The sequence below is a fragment of the Amblyraja radiata genome, chromosome 12 (genome assembly GCF_010909765.2).
Source record: "Amblyraja radiata isolate CabotCenter1 chromosome 12, sAmbRad1.1.pri, whole genome shotgun sequence".
Taxonomy (NCBI): Eukaryota; Metazoa; Chordata; class Chondrichthyes; order Rajiformes; family Rajidae; genus Amblyraja; species Amblyraja radiata.
The window spans coordinates 20,838,157-20,854,473 of NC_045967.1; the positions used below are offsets into that span (position 1 = coordinate 20,838,157).

At 42.3% G+C, this 16,317-nt stretch overlaps 1 protein-coding gene across 1 annotated transcript in view; it reads right to left on the reverse strand.

The window, feature by feature from the left end:
• LOC116978993 (succinate--CoA ligase [ADP-forming] subunit beta, mitochondrial-like) overlaps positions 1-16,317 on the reverse strand; it is a 42,650-nt gene that overhangs the window by 13,228 nt on the left and 13,105 nt on the right. Inside the window, exons 3-7 of the mRNA XM_033030350.1 lie at positions 15,213-15,312; positions 11,691-11,853; positions 9,281-9,409; positions 4,177-4,315; positions 959-1,120 (exon numbers count right to left, since the gene is read on the reverse strand). Of these exons, the coding sequence (XP_032886241.1) occupies positions 959-1,120; positions 4,177-4,315; positions 9,281-9,409; positions 11,691-11,853; positions 15,213-15,312 (693 nt within the window). The remainder of the gene's footprint in view (positions 1-958; positions 1,121-4,176; positions 4,316-9,280; positions 9,410-11,690; positions 11,854-15,212; positions 15,313-16,317) is intronic.

Genomic DNA, 16,317 nt, shown 5'->3' on the forward strand with positions numbered 1-16,317 from the left:
GTGGAGGAGTTGCTTTACTAATCTAGAGAGAATGTCACAGCCATACTCAGACAGGACATACAAGAGGGTCGGTCTAATGGATTGCAATAGGTTGAGCTCAAAAAAGAAACAATTACTCTAATAATGCCTGTTTTCGTGCTCTAGCTCTAAACAAAGCTAAACATAAAATTTTGATATGGTCCCCAGTGGTAGGCTGATCCAGAAGATTAAGATGTACAGAATTCATCATAACTTGGTTGTGTAGATTGAGCACTGGCTTGATCAAAGAAGACCAAAGGTTGTGGTGGAAGAGATACCCTGACTGGAGGTCTGTGACCAGTAGAGTTCTGCAGGGAACCGCTGCTATTTGTGATATATATAAAAGACCTTGACATAAATATAGATGTGTCGGTGAGCAAGTCTGCCGATGATACCCAAAATTGGAGGAGTTGCGGACAGCCTGAAATACTGTCAGATGATGCAGCAGGATATTGACCAGCTGCAAAGAGTGCAGAAATGGCATATGGAGTTTAACCCTAGGAAGTGTGAGGAGATGCATTTTGGGAGGTTGAATGTGAGGCGAGGGTATAGAATTAATGGCACTGATATGCAGAGGTATCTTGGAGACCAGATTCAATGATCACTGCCGGTGGCAGCACAAGCAGTTAGGGTGGTTAAGAAAGCGTTGCCCCCAGGGGCTAGTGTGAGCCACAATAAGAGCCATGTCAACTGAACCGTGTGGTGTGAAGAGGGGTTTGCTGGTGCATCTTGAGAGATGGGGGTGGCATCGGAAGCCAGGACAGCGGAGGCGGTGCAAGCGGGGGTGGCGTCAGCAGGTCCATCCACTATAACCAAAATCCAATACAATGGGGTCTGTTAAAGTGAGGGTATTCCAAAGTGATTGTAGGTGGGGAAAAAGAAATAGAAAACAAAACATTAGGAATCTGAACCAATTATTTTCAACTGCATTCTTCCCTACCCAAACAGCCAATGTTGCCATCCAGTCCAATGTAGTTAAGGTCTGCTTTTGCTGCTTCCTGGTCCCTTTCATCTTCTTGGCTCCAGTCTTGCAAGTCAAATACTTCCTTTTGGCGGTATGCAGCATTGGAATCAAAAGTGATCTTTGCATCCATGCACATAACTGGAACAAAAGGATTAAGACATTTACTGATCCAAAAACAAATCAACGCAGATGCTGTAAACCTGTAAATAATCAAAAATATGGTAAATATTAAGGATAGAATAAGTGGAGGGAGGAACAGGGTTGACGAAGTGTGAAAACATACACCTCCAAATTCAGGGACAGTTTCTTCTCAGCTGTTGTCAGGCAACAGAATCATCCTACCACAAGCAGAGGACAGTGCTCAACTACTATCTACCTCATTGGTGACCCTCAGACTATCCTTGCACTAAGCGTTATTGCTTTATAATGCATCTATACTCTGTGAATGGCTCGATTGTAATCATGTATCGTCTTTCTGCTGACTGGATACACACAACAAAAACTTTTCACTGTACCTCAGTACACATGACAATAAAATAAACAGAACTGAACATCTCACATCAAGGACCTTATCAGAAAGTTGCAGTTAGACCTTCAAGATCTGAGGAGTGGAGAGAACATGTATGTGAAAGAGTGGCAGACAGGAGAGTTTTAGTGTCAAAAGTAGTAAATGCGACTGGCACATGTAAGCAAATTGTCAGCATGGACGAGTTGGGCAGAAGGACCTGTCTGCGTGCTGAATAACTTTACTACTCAAAACTAGTTGTGAAAATTAATTGCAGCTTCATCCGAATGATGACAAGGGTGAATGGGCAGGAGTAGCATTCCCTGAAGTGGCCAAAAGTGCCATGCAAATGGGAATGGGTACAAATGATGGAACTGAAAAATAGAACATTTCAAATTTTAGTTTAGAGAAACAGTGTAGAAACAAGCTCTTCGGCCAACCAAGTCCACGCTGACCAGCGATCAACCGTACACTAGTTCTATCCTACACAGCAGGGGCAATTTACATAAACCAATTAACCTACAAACCCGCATGTCTTTAGAAAGTGGGAGAAAAAAGGAGCACCTGGAGAAAACCCACTCAGTCACAGGGAGAACGTACAAACTCCATACAGTCAACACCCATAGCAGGATCGATCTGGGTTTCTGGCGCTGTAAGGCAGCAGCTATACCTGTGTGTCACTGTGAGCCCAGATGGATGGGTTCCTATGGAATATAGGAACCTCGTAATTTCTGAATTATTGATTCAGTGTTACTGATTCAATTGAATCTTCAGAAATAGGAATTAGAATTGAAATTAAATCAACCTGAAACGTACTGTTTTTCTTTCCACACACGCAGCATGACAGGATGAGTGTCAATTCATGTTACATTTCAATTCATTGCAGAACAAAAATATTTAGACATCTATATTTAAACTTAATAAATCTGCAATAAATGTATGACTTTGTGCCTGGTGCTTGCTAGAATAGATTTTTGGTACAGAATAGTAATGTCTACAATACAATAGCTTCCAATTTAGTTTGAGAAAGTAATAGAAGCATAATCTTACTTGAGTAGAAATAAACAATAATTCTTCATGATGCATGGTGTTCATTACTCTAAAAAGTTTAAAATAAAGATTCAATGTTCTTTTAACATTTTTCTATAACGTGCTAAATTACAAATCACATCCTAACTAATTTATGTTTTTGGAGACACACGAACCTGCAGATGCTGGAATCTTGAACACAACATTAAGTGTTGATGAATTCAGCGGGTCAGGCAGCATCTGTGGAATCACTGTCTCCCCAGATGTTGTCTGACCCGCTGAGTCCCACCAGCACTAAGTGTTTTGCTAAATTACCTTTTAGTCGACCAAAATGCTTACAAAAAAATCTGAAGCAAAAGCACAAGTTGGCAATAAAACGGCAGCTCATAAAAAATAGAATTGTGTTATTTCATGAAATGCAATGTTCCAAAAATATTGGAAAATAACCATTGTAATTCAAAACAGTTACAGGTGCACAACCTTTTATCTGGAGTTCCGGAAACCGAAAAGCTCCGAAAACCGGACATTTTTTCCAGGATGTCGTCTGCACACCAAAGCTCGCGTTTGGCGCTAAACTTGACCCGAAACGACCCACGGTCAACCCAGGTCTGTACTACTGTAGCGGCTGCCTCCTCCCCGGAGACCGGGGAGATACTTAAACATCTGTAAATCATTGCTTAAATGTTAGTCAGTTAGTTTGGAGGGCTTTTATGTGAAGGGGGGGTGAAGGGGAAACTATAATTCTTAGTCCCCTACCTGGTCGGAGAGGCGGGGAGCGGGCAATGCCTTACCGGGTCACCGTGCGGTAAGCTCCGGAGCGCTGTGGCCGCCGACTCCCAACATCGCGGAGCTGGGGCTGCGGGAGTCCGGCCGCGGGCGGCGCCGGTTGTAGCTCCGACCCCGGCAACTCTACCCCTGGTTGCGTGGCGCTCCAAATCCAGCGCCGCCCGCGGCCGGACGCTCGCAGCCCCAGCTCCGCGATGTTGTGTGTCGGCGGCCACAGCGCTCCGGAGCTCACCGCCCGGCGACCCGGTAAGGCATTGCCTGCTCCCCACTGGTATCCCAGCGCTGCGACGCCGCCGACTCCCAACATCGCGGAGCTGGGGCTGCGGGCGTCCGGCCGCGGGCGGCGTTGGATTTGGAGCGCCGCGCAGCCAGGGGTAGAGTTGCCGGGGTCGGAGCTCCAATCGTCGCCGCCCACGGCCGCACGCCCGCAGCCCCCAGCTCCGCGATGTTGGGAGTCGGCGGCCACAGCGCTCCGGAGCTTACTGCACGGCGACCCGGTAAGGCATTGCCCGCTCCCCGCCTCTCCGACCAGGTAGGGGACTAAGAATTAAAGTTTCCCCCTTCACCCCCCCCAACCACATAAAATCCCTCCAAACTAACTGACTAACATTTAAGCAATGATTTACAATGATTCCCCGGTCTCCAGGGAGGAGGCAGCCGCTCCAGACTTTTCAAGCCGCCCGCGCTACCTACCTAATCTACGCTAAAAATCTTCCATTCAGAAATCCGAAAAATTCTGAAATCCGAGAAGTGTCTGGTCCCAAGGCTTTCGGATAAAAGGTTGTGCACCTGTATATTACATTTTCTGTCTCTTTAGTAAATGTTCTTTAATGCAAGTAAATTCCAGAATTGAAAACTCTAAGAGTTATCTTACCCACGCCTGACGAGTCTTCCACCATTGGGTTTATTTCAATTAAAGTAGCATCATATTTCAAAAAGAGTTCATACAAACGTACAATCACATCAGCAGCATCATCTATCAATGAATCTGGGAAATCCATTAGCTGTGCAACCTATTATAAAATTAAATATAAACAACATAAGCTGTGGCTGCAATCAAAAAAGCAAAATGAAATCCTTCAACATCATTGAATACAAGGTTTTGTGAGAGATTTTATGTCTTTATAACAAATATAATTTGTAATAATTTTAATAGGTCAGAGATATATATTAGTTAAATCACAGTAAACAATGGAAACCAAGTATAGAGCCCAACTCGTCCATGCTGACCATTCCCCTGCAACTGACCCATATCCCTAAATCTATCCCTGGTGACTCCCTCTTCTCCTCTCTCCCATAAGGCAAGAGGTATAGACATTTGAAAATGCATACACCCGGATTCAGGGATAGTTTCTTCTCAGCTGTAATCAGGCAACAGAAAGGTTTATAGTACAAACCCATTGGAGTGCTTGCTCCTTTCTTATTTTGAAGCTCTACCCATATTGCCCAAGTGGACAAATCCTCTCGTATGTCCTGTTTGGCGGCGCGGCTCACCCGTTGCAGCGGCCCCTACAGCCTGTCTGTCTTTTTTTATTTTTTGTCTAGTTAAATGTAGTGTTGGTGTTTTTTTAATACTAGTTTTAAATGTGTATATGTGGGGGGCGGGGGGGGGAGGGAGGGAGAAACCGTTTAAAATCTCTTCCCTGTCCGGGAGACCCGACCTTTTCCCTGTCGGTTCTCCGTTGTCGTTGGGGCCTAGCACCGTGGAGCAGCCTCCAACCTGAACGACCCGGGGGCTCGGGAGACTGCGGAGCTGCGGACTACTCACCATCGTGGGGCTGGCCAGCCTCGGAGCGTGGTGAGCGGTGGTGGCTCGCTGCTGCGACTCGACTCCTGGGGCTCGGAGGCTCCAGCAACGCAGCCGCAGGTCCGGTGGACTGGGACATCGGGAGCTCGCGGGTCCGGGGGGAGAGAGAGACCGCTTCCCGGAGCTCCCACAACGCGACTTCTCCAGCCCGTGTCGCGGGGTTGAAACGACCTGGAGCGGGATCGTACATCGCCCAGCACGGCTTCATGGCCGTGGGATATTCCAGCGCCCACCGGGGGCTCCAACTTTGTGACATTTAGACCGGGAGCAGGGCCGTAAATCGCCCGGCACGGCCTAAAATGGCCGTGGGACTTATCATCGCCCGCCTGGGGCTTGGACATCGGGAGAGACATGGAGAACAGGGGAGAGAAAATACTTTGCCTTCCATCACAGTGGGTCCACTGTGATGGATGTTTGTGTGAATTAAATTGTGTGTATGTCTAGGAAATTGTCTTTGTTTGTATGCCTGTGGAAACAGAATTTCGTTTGAGCCTCACTGAGGCTCAAATGACAATAAATTGTATTGTATTGTTGTTTGAGTGCCGCTGACAGTTTCCCTAATTAATAGCACAACTCCTCCACCTCTTTTGCCTCCCTCTCGATCAAGTCTGAAACACTGAAACCATGAAACATTGAGCTGTCAATTGTGTCCCTCTCGCAACCATGTTTCCGAAATGGCCACATCATAGTCCTAAACACTGATCCAGGCTCTTGGTTTATCTGATTTCCCTCACAATACTCCTTGCATTGAAATAAACACACTTCAGCCCAACAGCATCACCATTTAGGAATATAGGGTTTCAATGTTTCACTTCTCCCTACCTGTCCTTCCTTTGAGACTCACTAGTACTAATCCCTTCTCCCAACATTCCTTTCAATTTCTGACACGCAGCCCCCTGCTTCTTTAGTTTAACCCCCCTGAGTAGTCGTAGCGCCCTGGAAGAATATTGGTCCCCCTTCAGTTCAGATACAACCCACCCCTCTTGTAATCTTGCAATCCCTGCCCCACTGAACCAACCCATGAGCTATGCATTCATCTGTTTTATCTTCCTATTCCAAGCGGGAGTAATCGGAAATTACTACCCTCAGGGTCCTGTATTTTAATCTTCTGCCTGACTCCCTATATTCACTTTACAGGACCTCATCCCTGTTCCTATCCATGTCATTTGTGCCAATATGCACACCAACTTCCAGCCGGTCACCCTCCCCCTTGAGAATGATCTGCAAATGCTGTTTCCTGGACTCAGGCAACAGGGAAGCAACAAACCTCCTGGAGCGTTGTTTGCTACCACAGAACTAACAAGCCTCATTTAATGATAACTATGTCTGAGTTTCCCCTTCCCCATTGTGCTTCAGAGCCAGACATGACACTGTAGATCAGTTCATTGGTGCTGCTGTCATCCCCCAAGAATATCCAAAGATGCACAGCTGTTGTCAAGGGCAATGGCCGCAGAAGACTCCAGCACTCCCTGTCTTCTCCCTTTCCTGGTATTCACCCATCTGCTTTCTGTACATACCCTTGGTGTGACCACCTCACTGCAACTCTTATGACCTCCTCAGTCTCACGGACGATCCTGAAGTCATCCAGCTGCTGCTCCAGTTCCCTAACGGCATCTGTAAGGAGTGCCCATGGCACTGCCCTAACTGCTATCTTTGCTGCACTAGACAAAGGAAAGTTTTAGAAAAAAAAAAAAAATCATACCTTCTCCTGCCATCAACCCATGTGCCAAATGTTCTCATGTCAAAGCCTTGCACTTACCCACCACACAGCACTATGCCTCTCAAGCTAAGTCTCACACTTCCTCTCCACATGACACTTGCACCTCCACACGGCCACTGCCAACATAGTCAATCTGCTTGTATCTACCTTCCTTTTATACTCTGAGGAACAGTCACTCCAGGATGCTAACTGCTTTCAGCTTGTCCAACTGAAACTCAGTTTGTTAACTGTTATTTTTGCATGTTTGTCAATCACCTTCATCTATACCCTCCAGTACTTGACAATCAGTACCGTTACTTACTATATCCAATCACAACTACTGGGCTAAGGTGAACCCATTTTTCCACTCTTACCCACATAACTAAAGTCACTCTTTTGTGGAAGTATTTTTGAAATATTTTCTGTACCAGCTTGCTAACTTACTAAAGTTATTTTAAGTAGGATGTTTGCAGGTAGAGGAACACCTGGAAAGTGGTATGATTTAAAAAGTGGGAGCCCTGGATGAGATGTATGAATCATCATGATGACACGGTATTAAGTGGCAGATGACTGGAGGATGGCTAATGTGGTATCTCTATTCAAGAAGGGCTGCAAGGAAAATCCTGGAAACTATAGACCAGTGAACTTAACATTTGCAGTATGCGAATTACTGGAGAGGTTTCTAAAAGGATAACACAAAGGTAGAAACAAAATGCTGGAGTAACTCAGTGTGACAGGCAGCATTTCCGTAGAGAAGGAATGGGTGACGTTTCGGGTCGAGACCCTTCTTCAGACTTATCCTATTCTAAAACGATAAGATATATATGCATTTAGATATGTAGGAGCTGATTAGGACAGCATGGATTTGTACGTGGGAGAATGTCAAATGAATTTGATAGTTACTTTGAAAAAGGTTGAAGAGGGCAAGGAGATAGTGTCTATGAAGACTACAGGGCGTTTGAAAAAGTTCTGCAGCGTAGGTTGTTCTGAAAACTTAGATCACATTGGATCCAGGGAGAGCTAGTTAACTGGATACAGCATTGATTTCATAGAAAGAAGCAGAGTGGAAAGGTGTTTTTCAGACTAGAGGCCTGATGTGAACGAGTTAGATGAAAATGTACAAGGCATCGTTAGTATGTTTGCAGATAACACTAAAGTGGGTGGTATCGTAGATGGTGAAGATGGTTATCAAAAATGGCAGCAGTTGATCAGCTGCACAAGTGGGCTGACAAATGGCTAATAGAGTTTAATGCAGATTGTGAGGTGTTGCTGAATCAAACCAGGGCAGGACCTTCACAGTGAATGGTAGACCACTGGGGAATGTTGTAGAGCAGAGGGAATTTGAAGTACAGGTGTTTAGTTCCTTGAGAGTGGTGTCACAAGTAGATAGGGTGTTCAAGTAAGCTTTAGTATATTGGCCCAGTCAGGTTATTGAGTACAGAAGTTGAGACGTTATGTTACAGTTGTGCAAGGCATTGATGGAATAGTCATCAATCTGAAGAAGGGTCCAAAACAAAAACATCAACTTTCCATGTACTCCAGAGATGCTGTCTGACCCGATGAATTACTCCAGCACTTTGTGTCATTTCTGCAAACCATCATTTCTGCAGCTCCTTGTTTCTACTCGGAACACTGTTGTTTTCAGTCACCCTGCTATAGGAAGGATGGCATTAAGCTGGAAAATGTGCAGAGAAGATTTGCGAGGATGTTGCCAGGACTTGAGCGCCTGAGCTATAGGGCAGGATCACAGGAAGCCGAGGGGTGATCTTAAAAGGTGTATAAAAACATGAGAGGAATAGATCAGGTGAATTCACAGGGCAGCTTTTTCACCCAGAGGGATGTGGGTCTACAGAACATGCTGCCAGAGGAGGTAGCTAAGGCAGATACTTTAACAGCATTTAAAAGACGCTTGGATAGGTACATGGATAGGAAAAGTTTAGATGGATATGGGCGAAACACAGGCAAATGAAACTAGCTTAGATGGGACATCCTGCCGGTATGTATGTTGGGTGGAAAGACCCGTTTTCATGTTGTATGACAATGACTAGCTCAAGTTTTTCACATCTTTTCTAAGATGCAGCATCCAGAAATAGACATTTTTTGCTGCCACATACATTTTCTCAATGATTCAATTCAATACTATATTGTCACGTACCTAGTTACAGTGAAATGCTTTGTTTTGCATCCAACCCTGTAAAATCATATAGATCTCAACTAGACGTTACAAAAGTGTCACCACGTTTCTAGCGCTGACAAAGTACAAATGACCCCACGTTCTCAGCAACCCCCGCTGACCCCCCCCCTTCCCGTCGATCTCAGCAGCATAGGCAGTAAGCAAAGTTGTATTTACAGTAAAATTACAATTAGTTCTAATGAAGGATCTTCAGAAATTAACATAATGTGAAATTACAGCAAGAGGCATATAGAATATATTCTACTTTCTCACTCCATTAAAAAGATTGGTCACAATACCTTGACAGCCTGTTCCCCTTTGATTCCCTCCATAATATCCACAGGTGCTTTGATAATAGCATCTGGTGTCTCAGCTGCCACATCTTCAATGTTCACACCACCATGACTGCTACCAATGAGAACTGGCCCCTGCAGGAAGAAACATGCAGAAATTAAAATAAAAAAACCTTCACGAGATCCAAAACACATTTTTTATAACATATAAAAGACAAGCACGTTTATAGGTTAATTGGCTTCCATAAATTGTCCATTGGGAGTGTTCAGTTCAATCTATGGGGACAGGAGGAAAAAAAAAAAGGGGGGGGGGGGGGAAAGAGAAATGTATGAAAATTGAATGAAACACGGATTCTGGGATATTCCCGAAATACTAAAAACCAATTGCTCATTTTGTTCAAGTACAAAAGGTTCTCTCAGGACTCACGTAAACACACCAAGATGTCAGCTAAGTGTCATTGAGCAAGGAAACAGGTCCTTTGGTCTCCAGTCTCTGCCTTCATGTACCAAGTTATACCAATTCCATTTGGGTAGCACAGTGGGGCAGGTAGCAGTGTTACTGTGTCCAGTCATGATTCTGGTGCCATTTCCATGGTGTTTGCACATGCTTCCTGTGACCATGAGAGTTTCCCCTCACATCATAAAGGCATGCAGGTTGGCCTGTGTAAGTCAACCCTACTATGTAGGTGAGTGCTGGGATCTGGAAGGGTGAGGGAAGTGGGGGGGGGGGGGGGGGGAGGGGCCCTTTAGCAGCATTGATGTATAGAGGAATCTGCGGTCCAGGTCCGTAACTCCCATAAATTAGCAACACAAGTAGATAGAGTGGTAATGAAATCATTTGGTATGCATGCTTCCATAGGTCGGAGCATTGAGTATAAAAATCAGGATGTCATGATGCAGATTTACAGGACTTTGGTGAGGCTGCATTTGGAGTATTGAATGCAGTTCTGGTGGCCCATTACAGGAAAGTTGTGGAAGCTTTGTAAAGTGTGTAGAGGAAGTTTACCAGAATGATTCCTGGATTAGTGGAAGATAGACACAAAAAGCTGGAGTAACTCAACAGGACAGGCATCATCTCTGGAGAGAAGGAATGGGTGATGTTTTGGGTCAAGACCAATGGATATAGCTGCCGGGAGAGGTTGGCCAGGATTGGATTGTTTTCTCTGGAACACTGGAGATTTCGAAGACACCAATTAGAAGTATTAAACACGTAGGTAGGGTAGAAATAATCTTTTTCTCCAGGATAGAAAAATTAAATATTATAGGGCACAGTTTTACCGTGAGAGGGTCAGAGTTTAAAGGAGATGTGTAGGGCAACTTTTTTTTAATATACAGTGCGAGTGCCTGAAAGGCTTTCGGGGTTGGTGGTTGAGGCAAATACAATAGTGGCATTTAAGAGAGTCATAGTCTTACATCGTAGAAACAGGTCCTTCGGCTCAAATTTCCCCTGCCGTCTAACATGTCAAATCTACTCTAGTCTCATCTGCCTGCATTTAGCCCTTATCTTTCCAAGCTTGTCACACCCATGTACCTGTCTAAATGTTTCTTAAATGCTGCGATTGTACCTGCCTCAACTATCTCCTCTGGCAGCTCGTTCCATTGACACCACTCTTTGTGTGAAAAAGTTATCCTTCAGGTTCGTATTAAATCCTTCCCTCCATCTCCTTAAACCTATGTCCTCTGGTTCTCGATTCCCCCACTCTTGGCAAGAGACTCTGTGTCTACCCATCTATTCCTCTCATGATTTTGTACACCTCTATAGGATCGTCCCGTATCCTCCTGCCCTACATGGAATAGAGACCTTGCCTGTTCAACCTCTCCCTATAGCTCAGGCCCTCGAATCCCAGCAACATCACCGTAAATCTTCTCTGCACCCTTTCCAATTTCAGTCTTAGTCTCGACCCAAAACGTTACCTGTCCATGTTCTCCAGGGATGCTGTCTGATCCGCTGAGTTACTCCAGTACATTTGTGTATTAATCAGCATCTGCAGCTCTTTGTTTCTATATTCTACTATAATTTGATGGTACTTACTACGTAATCTTATACAAAGATTTCAATTTGATGAAAAGTCAAGCAGTGTAAGTATTCTGAAGAGCAAAATAATTGGATGGAACTAATTGGTCCTAACAAAAAAATGCTATACTGAAATGTAATAGCACCAATCAGAAATAAGGCTGGAAATACTCGAGGTTAGTCAGTATTTGTGAAGATATAAATTTCAGATCAATGAGCTTTCAATAGAACAAAAAAATAGTTTTAATTTCATCCCATTTTCAGCATCTCCAGTCTTGGAACTGAAAACCTTAATAGTTTTGCTTTCAACAAACATTTTCTGACCTGCTAAGTTTTTTCCAACCTTTCCTTTTTATCAGCAGTATCTTGCTTCCAATGCTACCATTAATGTTAATTACTTACTTGAAAAGATCTGTCCATTGTGATGGCAAAGTAGTATTCCCTTCGTGGATATCTGCGTTCACAGATAAACACCTTGTTGCATATCCTTCCTTTCTCTCCAGTTTGTTTAGTGACTAATTTTCTTCCAATCATCCTTGAAGCAATATCTCGAACTTCCTCTGGGCTGCAAGAGGACCAATATTTTATTGAACATGACTATGAGAAAGCACAATCAAAATCCATAGTTGTCAATACAAGAAATGTATTTTAACATTCTTTTGAAATCATCACCTGATTGATGGATGAATGTAAATCAGAAATATTAAAAAAAGAAATCAAGTCAAAGGCCAGAATAGCAGTTTTGCAGCATGACCAATAATTTTGAGACAGAGGAAAATGTTTAAGGAACAAAAATTCCCTCTGAAGCTACCACATAAGCAGGGTATGTTGGATTAGTTATTTCATTGTTTTGTTTTACCTTCTTCATAACTAACCTTTAAAAACCCACGGACCCACTTAAACTGAAAGTGTGGGATAAATTTGACACTTTAAAGTAGCACTCAAGTGGCTCCTCAATCTTGCTGCTGCAAACAAAATCTAATTGCTTTTCAGAATTATGTTGCAATGGAAGAGTGCCAATCCATGTTCTCCAGAGATACTGCCTGACCGCCTACACTATTCCAGCACTCTGTCTTCATCTGCAGTGCCTTAGTTTCTAGAAGTGGAGGTGCCAGTTGTTTAGAACATCAAGTTCTCGCTCATAAGAAAATGTAAGAGAATATGTAATGTGACAACTCCAAACCAACAGATTCAATTTCCATCAAGACAACTCAATAAATATGGGCAGTAGAAAGAAATTCTATGATGTAAACAGAGGAAAATGGTTAAGGAACAAAAATTCCCTCTGAAGCTACCACGTGGCGAACATGTGGCAACTGCATAGTCTCCTGCAGTCGTCCAAAAAGTCGCCTAAGTGGGACAGGGCCATTTGGCTTACCAAAATCAACTGTTTGGAACATCATTAAGAAGAAAGAGGGCACTCGTGTGCTTACTAATCGCAAAGGGACAGGCAGGCCAAGGAAAACATTCACAGCTGATAACAGAATGCTCTCTATAATAAAGAAAAATCCCCAAACACCCGTCTGACAGATCAGAAACACTCTTCAGGAGTCAGGCGTGGATTTGTCAATGACCACTATGTCCGCAGAAGACTTCATGAACAGAAATACAGAGGCTACACTGCAAGATGCAAGCCACTGGTTAGCCTCAAAAATAGGAGGCCGGGTTACTGTTTGCCAAGAAGTACTTAAAAGAGCAACCACAGTTCTGGAAAAAGGTGTTGTGGACAGATGAGACAAAGATTAACATATCTCAGAGTGATGGCAAAAGCAAAGTATGGAGGAGAGAAGGAACTGCCCAAGATCCAAAGCACACCACCTCATCTGTGAAACATGGTTTATATGTATAAACACTGCTGTAATTTCTACATGGTGAAACCAAAATGTATAAAATGGTCTTTATAAAAATCTGACAATGTGCACTTTAACCACGTGATTTTTTTAAATTACAAATTGTGGAGTACAGAGGCAAATAAATAAATAAATTATGGATCTCTGTCCCAAACATTATGGAGGGCACTGTACAACGTTACTTGGCTGTAGATCACTGCGCTCAATGACTCTATTACGGCAAACAAGCTGCTGGATGAACTCAGTGGGTCGAGTGTGGATAAAAAAAGGGTGATTAATCAGTCCTGAAGCAGGGTCTCAAATAAAAACAGCAACATTTCTTTCCCAGCCCCTCTCCCCACCACCACCAACAGATGCTGCTTGGTCTTTTGATGTCCTCCAGCAGCTTGTTTTGTTGCTTCGAATTCTAGCATCTGCAATTTCTTGTGACTCCATATACTACTACAGCTTGGTGTTTACAAGCTTCTTTCTTAATCACATTGCTACTGGCCCTTTAATTTCACAGGTCAATTAAAAAAATATATAGCTTTCTGTGTGGGTATTTATCTTTAAAATTCATAAAGACATCTACAGCTTTCCCTTCATCACAAACTTTTCCAAGTGCCTATGTTTTCTAAGATTATAGTTTCTAAAAGCGTTCTTCCAACAGGGTATATATACTGACTATACATAGTACAGCATTTAAAGTTATTCTTTCTATATACTTAACCTCTGTTGCTTTTAATTAATTCTACATCATTGAGTTAGGCATCTAAATGTATAATAAATGTTGCTAGATACCTTGTCACAATATCACTAATGCTGTATTCCTTTTATCCACCTACGGATATGGCTATTTTGCTCCAAAAGCCAGAGTACTAGATCTTGCTATGTCATAGGCCTCAGGACTGTGAGGAAGATCTTTAAAGATAGACTTCTGTGTTGTCTGCTAAAGAATAGTGTATCAATGAATAAGGAAATAAGGAAACTCAAGGATTTAAATTAATTGCTCACAATGATATGATGAATGTGATCATTGTAACACATTCAAGCACATAACAATTACAGGGCTCGTCAACATTTATGTTTCTGACAGTAACATAATAAACAAGCACATAACAATTACAGGGCTCATCAACATTTATGTTTTGCTAAAGAGCTATATGCTTGCAAATTTTAATAATTTCATTGAACTTTCCAAGTATTTGGTTTGAGAGACAATTAGCTCTGCTATAAGGTGATAGTTTGCGTTCCAAAGTTTACGGGCCCGATAGCTTCAGATCTGTATTTATAAAGGCATTTTTCCCCCCACAGGTTCTCCATAAACAAAGTCTTATTAATAGCAAGTTTACTTTTGTAACTACAAGCTAAAAATACAAGAAACTTTGTATTACATTGTTGAATAGAGTATCATTGCATGATTGTCAATAGAAGCAATTGTTTGGCAATTTTAATAGCCACCTATGGTGTAGCAGTTGTCTTACAAGAAACATGGTGGCTGATTACTGTGGGGAGGTTAGTCTTTTTCTCTAAGACTTTTTTAAACTCAGGACAGATTTTCTTTTCCTGCTTGTCTATTTCCTAAGTAATTTTAAGCAGTTCTCTAGTTCACAATAGAAATCATGTTATGATCAATTTGGTTCATGTAATACAAACATTTCCCCCCAATTCATCAATCATGTTATATGCAATTAGCTTAATGGAAACAGTTTTGCTACACCAGTTGTACCTTTGGGAACTTATCATTTTGAAAATCTTTATGCTTAATGTTTTTCTTTCCTTTCATCCGTGTTGAATATAATCCTCATTTTTAGATTCCAGTGCATTTTGAAATGGTTCACTTGCATAGAGCAGCCTGACTTCAGCAACTTGATCAACTAAATATTTAGTATCATTCATGAAATGATCTTTCGTTTACCAACATAATCAAGAGGAAAGTCACCCATGGCATCAAGAAGCTCTGCTCAGCATAAGACTTTGTTCTAGTAGAGAACCCTTCTTACCAGTCTCAAAGTTAGGGTGGGGGGACCTTCTGTGGAAGGATTTAATTTGCTTTACAGCACATGTCATTCTCAATAGAGATTATCAGACTTACGAGTAAACGATTTTCACTCCTCCCTTTAGACCACCTTCAAATTCTCCTTTCCCCCGACCACCAGCAAGCACCTGAGCTTTCACCACCACATCCTTTGACCCTGTTAGAGCAAGATGAATTTCATCAATCCTACAAGCAAACATTTGACATTTTTCTCTGAAGGGCTAGGGGAAATGCCAAAGCTAAAGAAAGATGAGACAAAGGATAAATAGTTCACTTTTAGTCTGCAATGTGTATTAACCCTTGCAGTTAAGTATCAATGAAGTGCACTTGTAGTGTAACTATTGCTGGAAAATATAGCAGCCAATTTCCAAATGTACGATGCCGTGCAGAGAGAAATGACCAGATAAACTGCTAATATATGGATGCATGATATTTGCTTTTTTTCATCCCATGGAATAAAATAGTCGGGACTTACAATCTATTTAAATATTGTACTTGTTAATGGGACAAAGCACACAAGTTTGCTGAGATGATGGACTTAGGGAAAAAATGTGCAAAAATCCAAAAGATGATGACTGAACAAGAAAGTGGCAAATGATGTGTATTGAGGAAAATATTAGCTTATTCGTTTTGGTAGGTAAACCAAAGCAACCAAAACATAGGGTTTAAATGATAAACATCTATGAAATGTTGGTTTATAGATGGAGCAGGGAGTGCTGGAGCAGGAAATGCAGGAAACATACAGAAACAAACAAAAATACATTAATGCATGAGAGTTGGTATAAAATAAGAAAATCTTGCCACAACTTATCTAGAGTTCGGCAACAGTTTTAACCTCTGTACTCATGTAAAAATATACTTGTCCTGCAGGAGGTGTAGTTAATTACTAAGATGTAATGTAATTTGAGTTGACTTTATATGAGGGGCCATTCATTGAGGGAAAATATACATAATAGATATACATAAAATAATAATACTCAAGTTTTTTATAGGGTAAAAACATGATTTTGAAAGAGTAAGTAATATAGAATAAATAGCTAGATTACTTTTGCCAAAGAAAGAGGAAAGAGAATGCATAATTAAAGCATTTAAAATACATTAGGACAGGTACACAGATAGGAAAGGTTTAGAGGGATATGGGCAAACACAGGTCTAGCCAAGA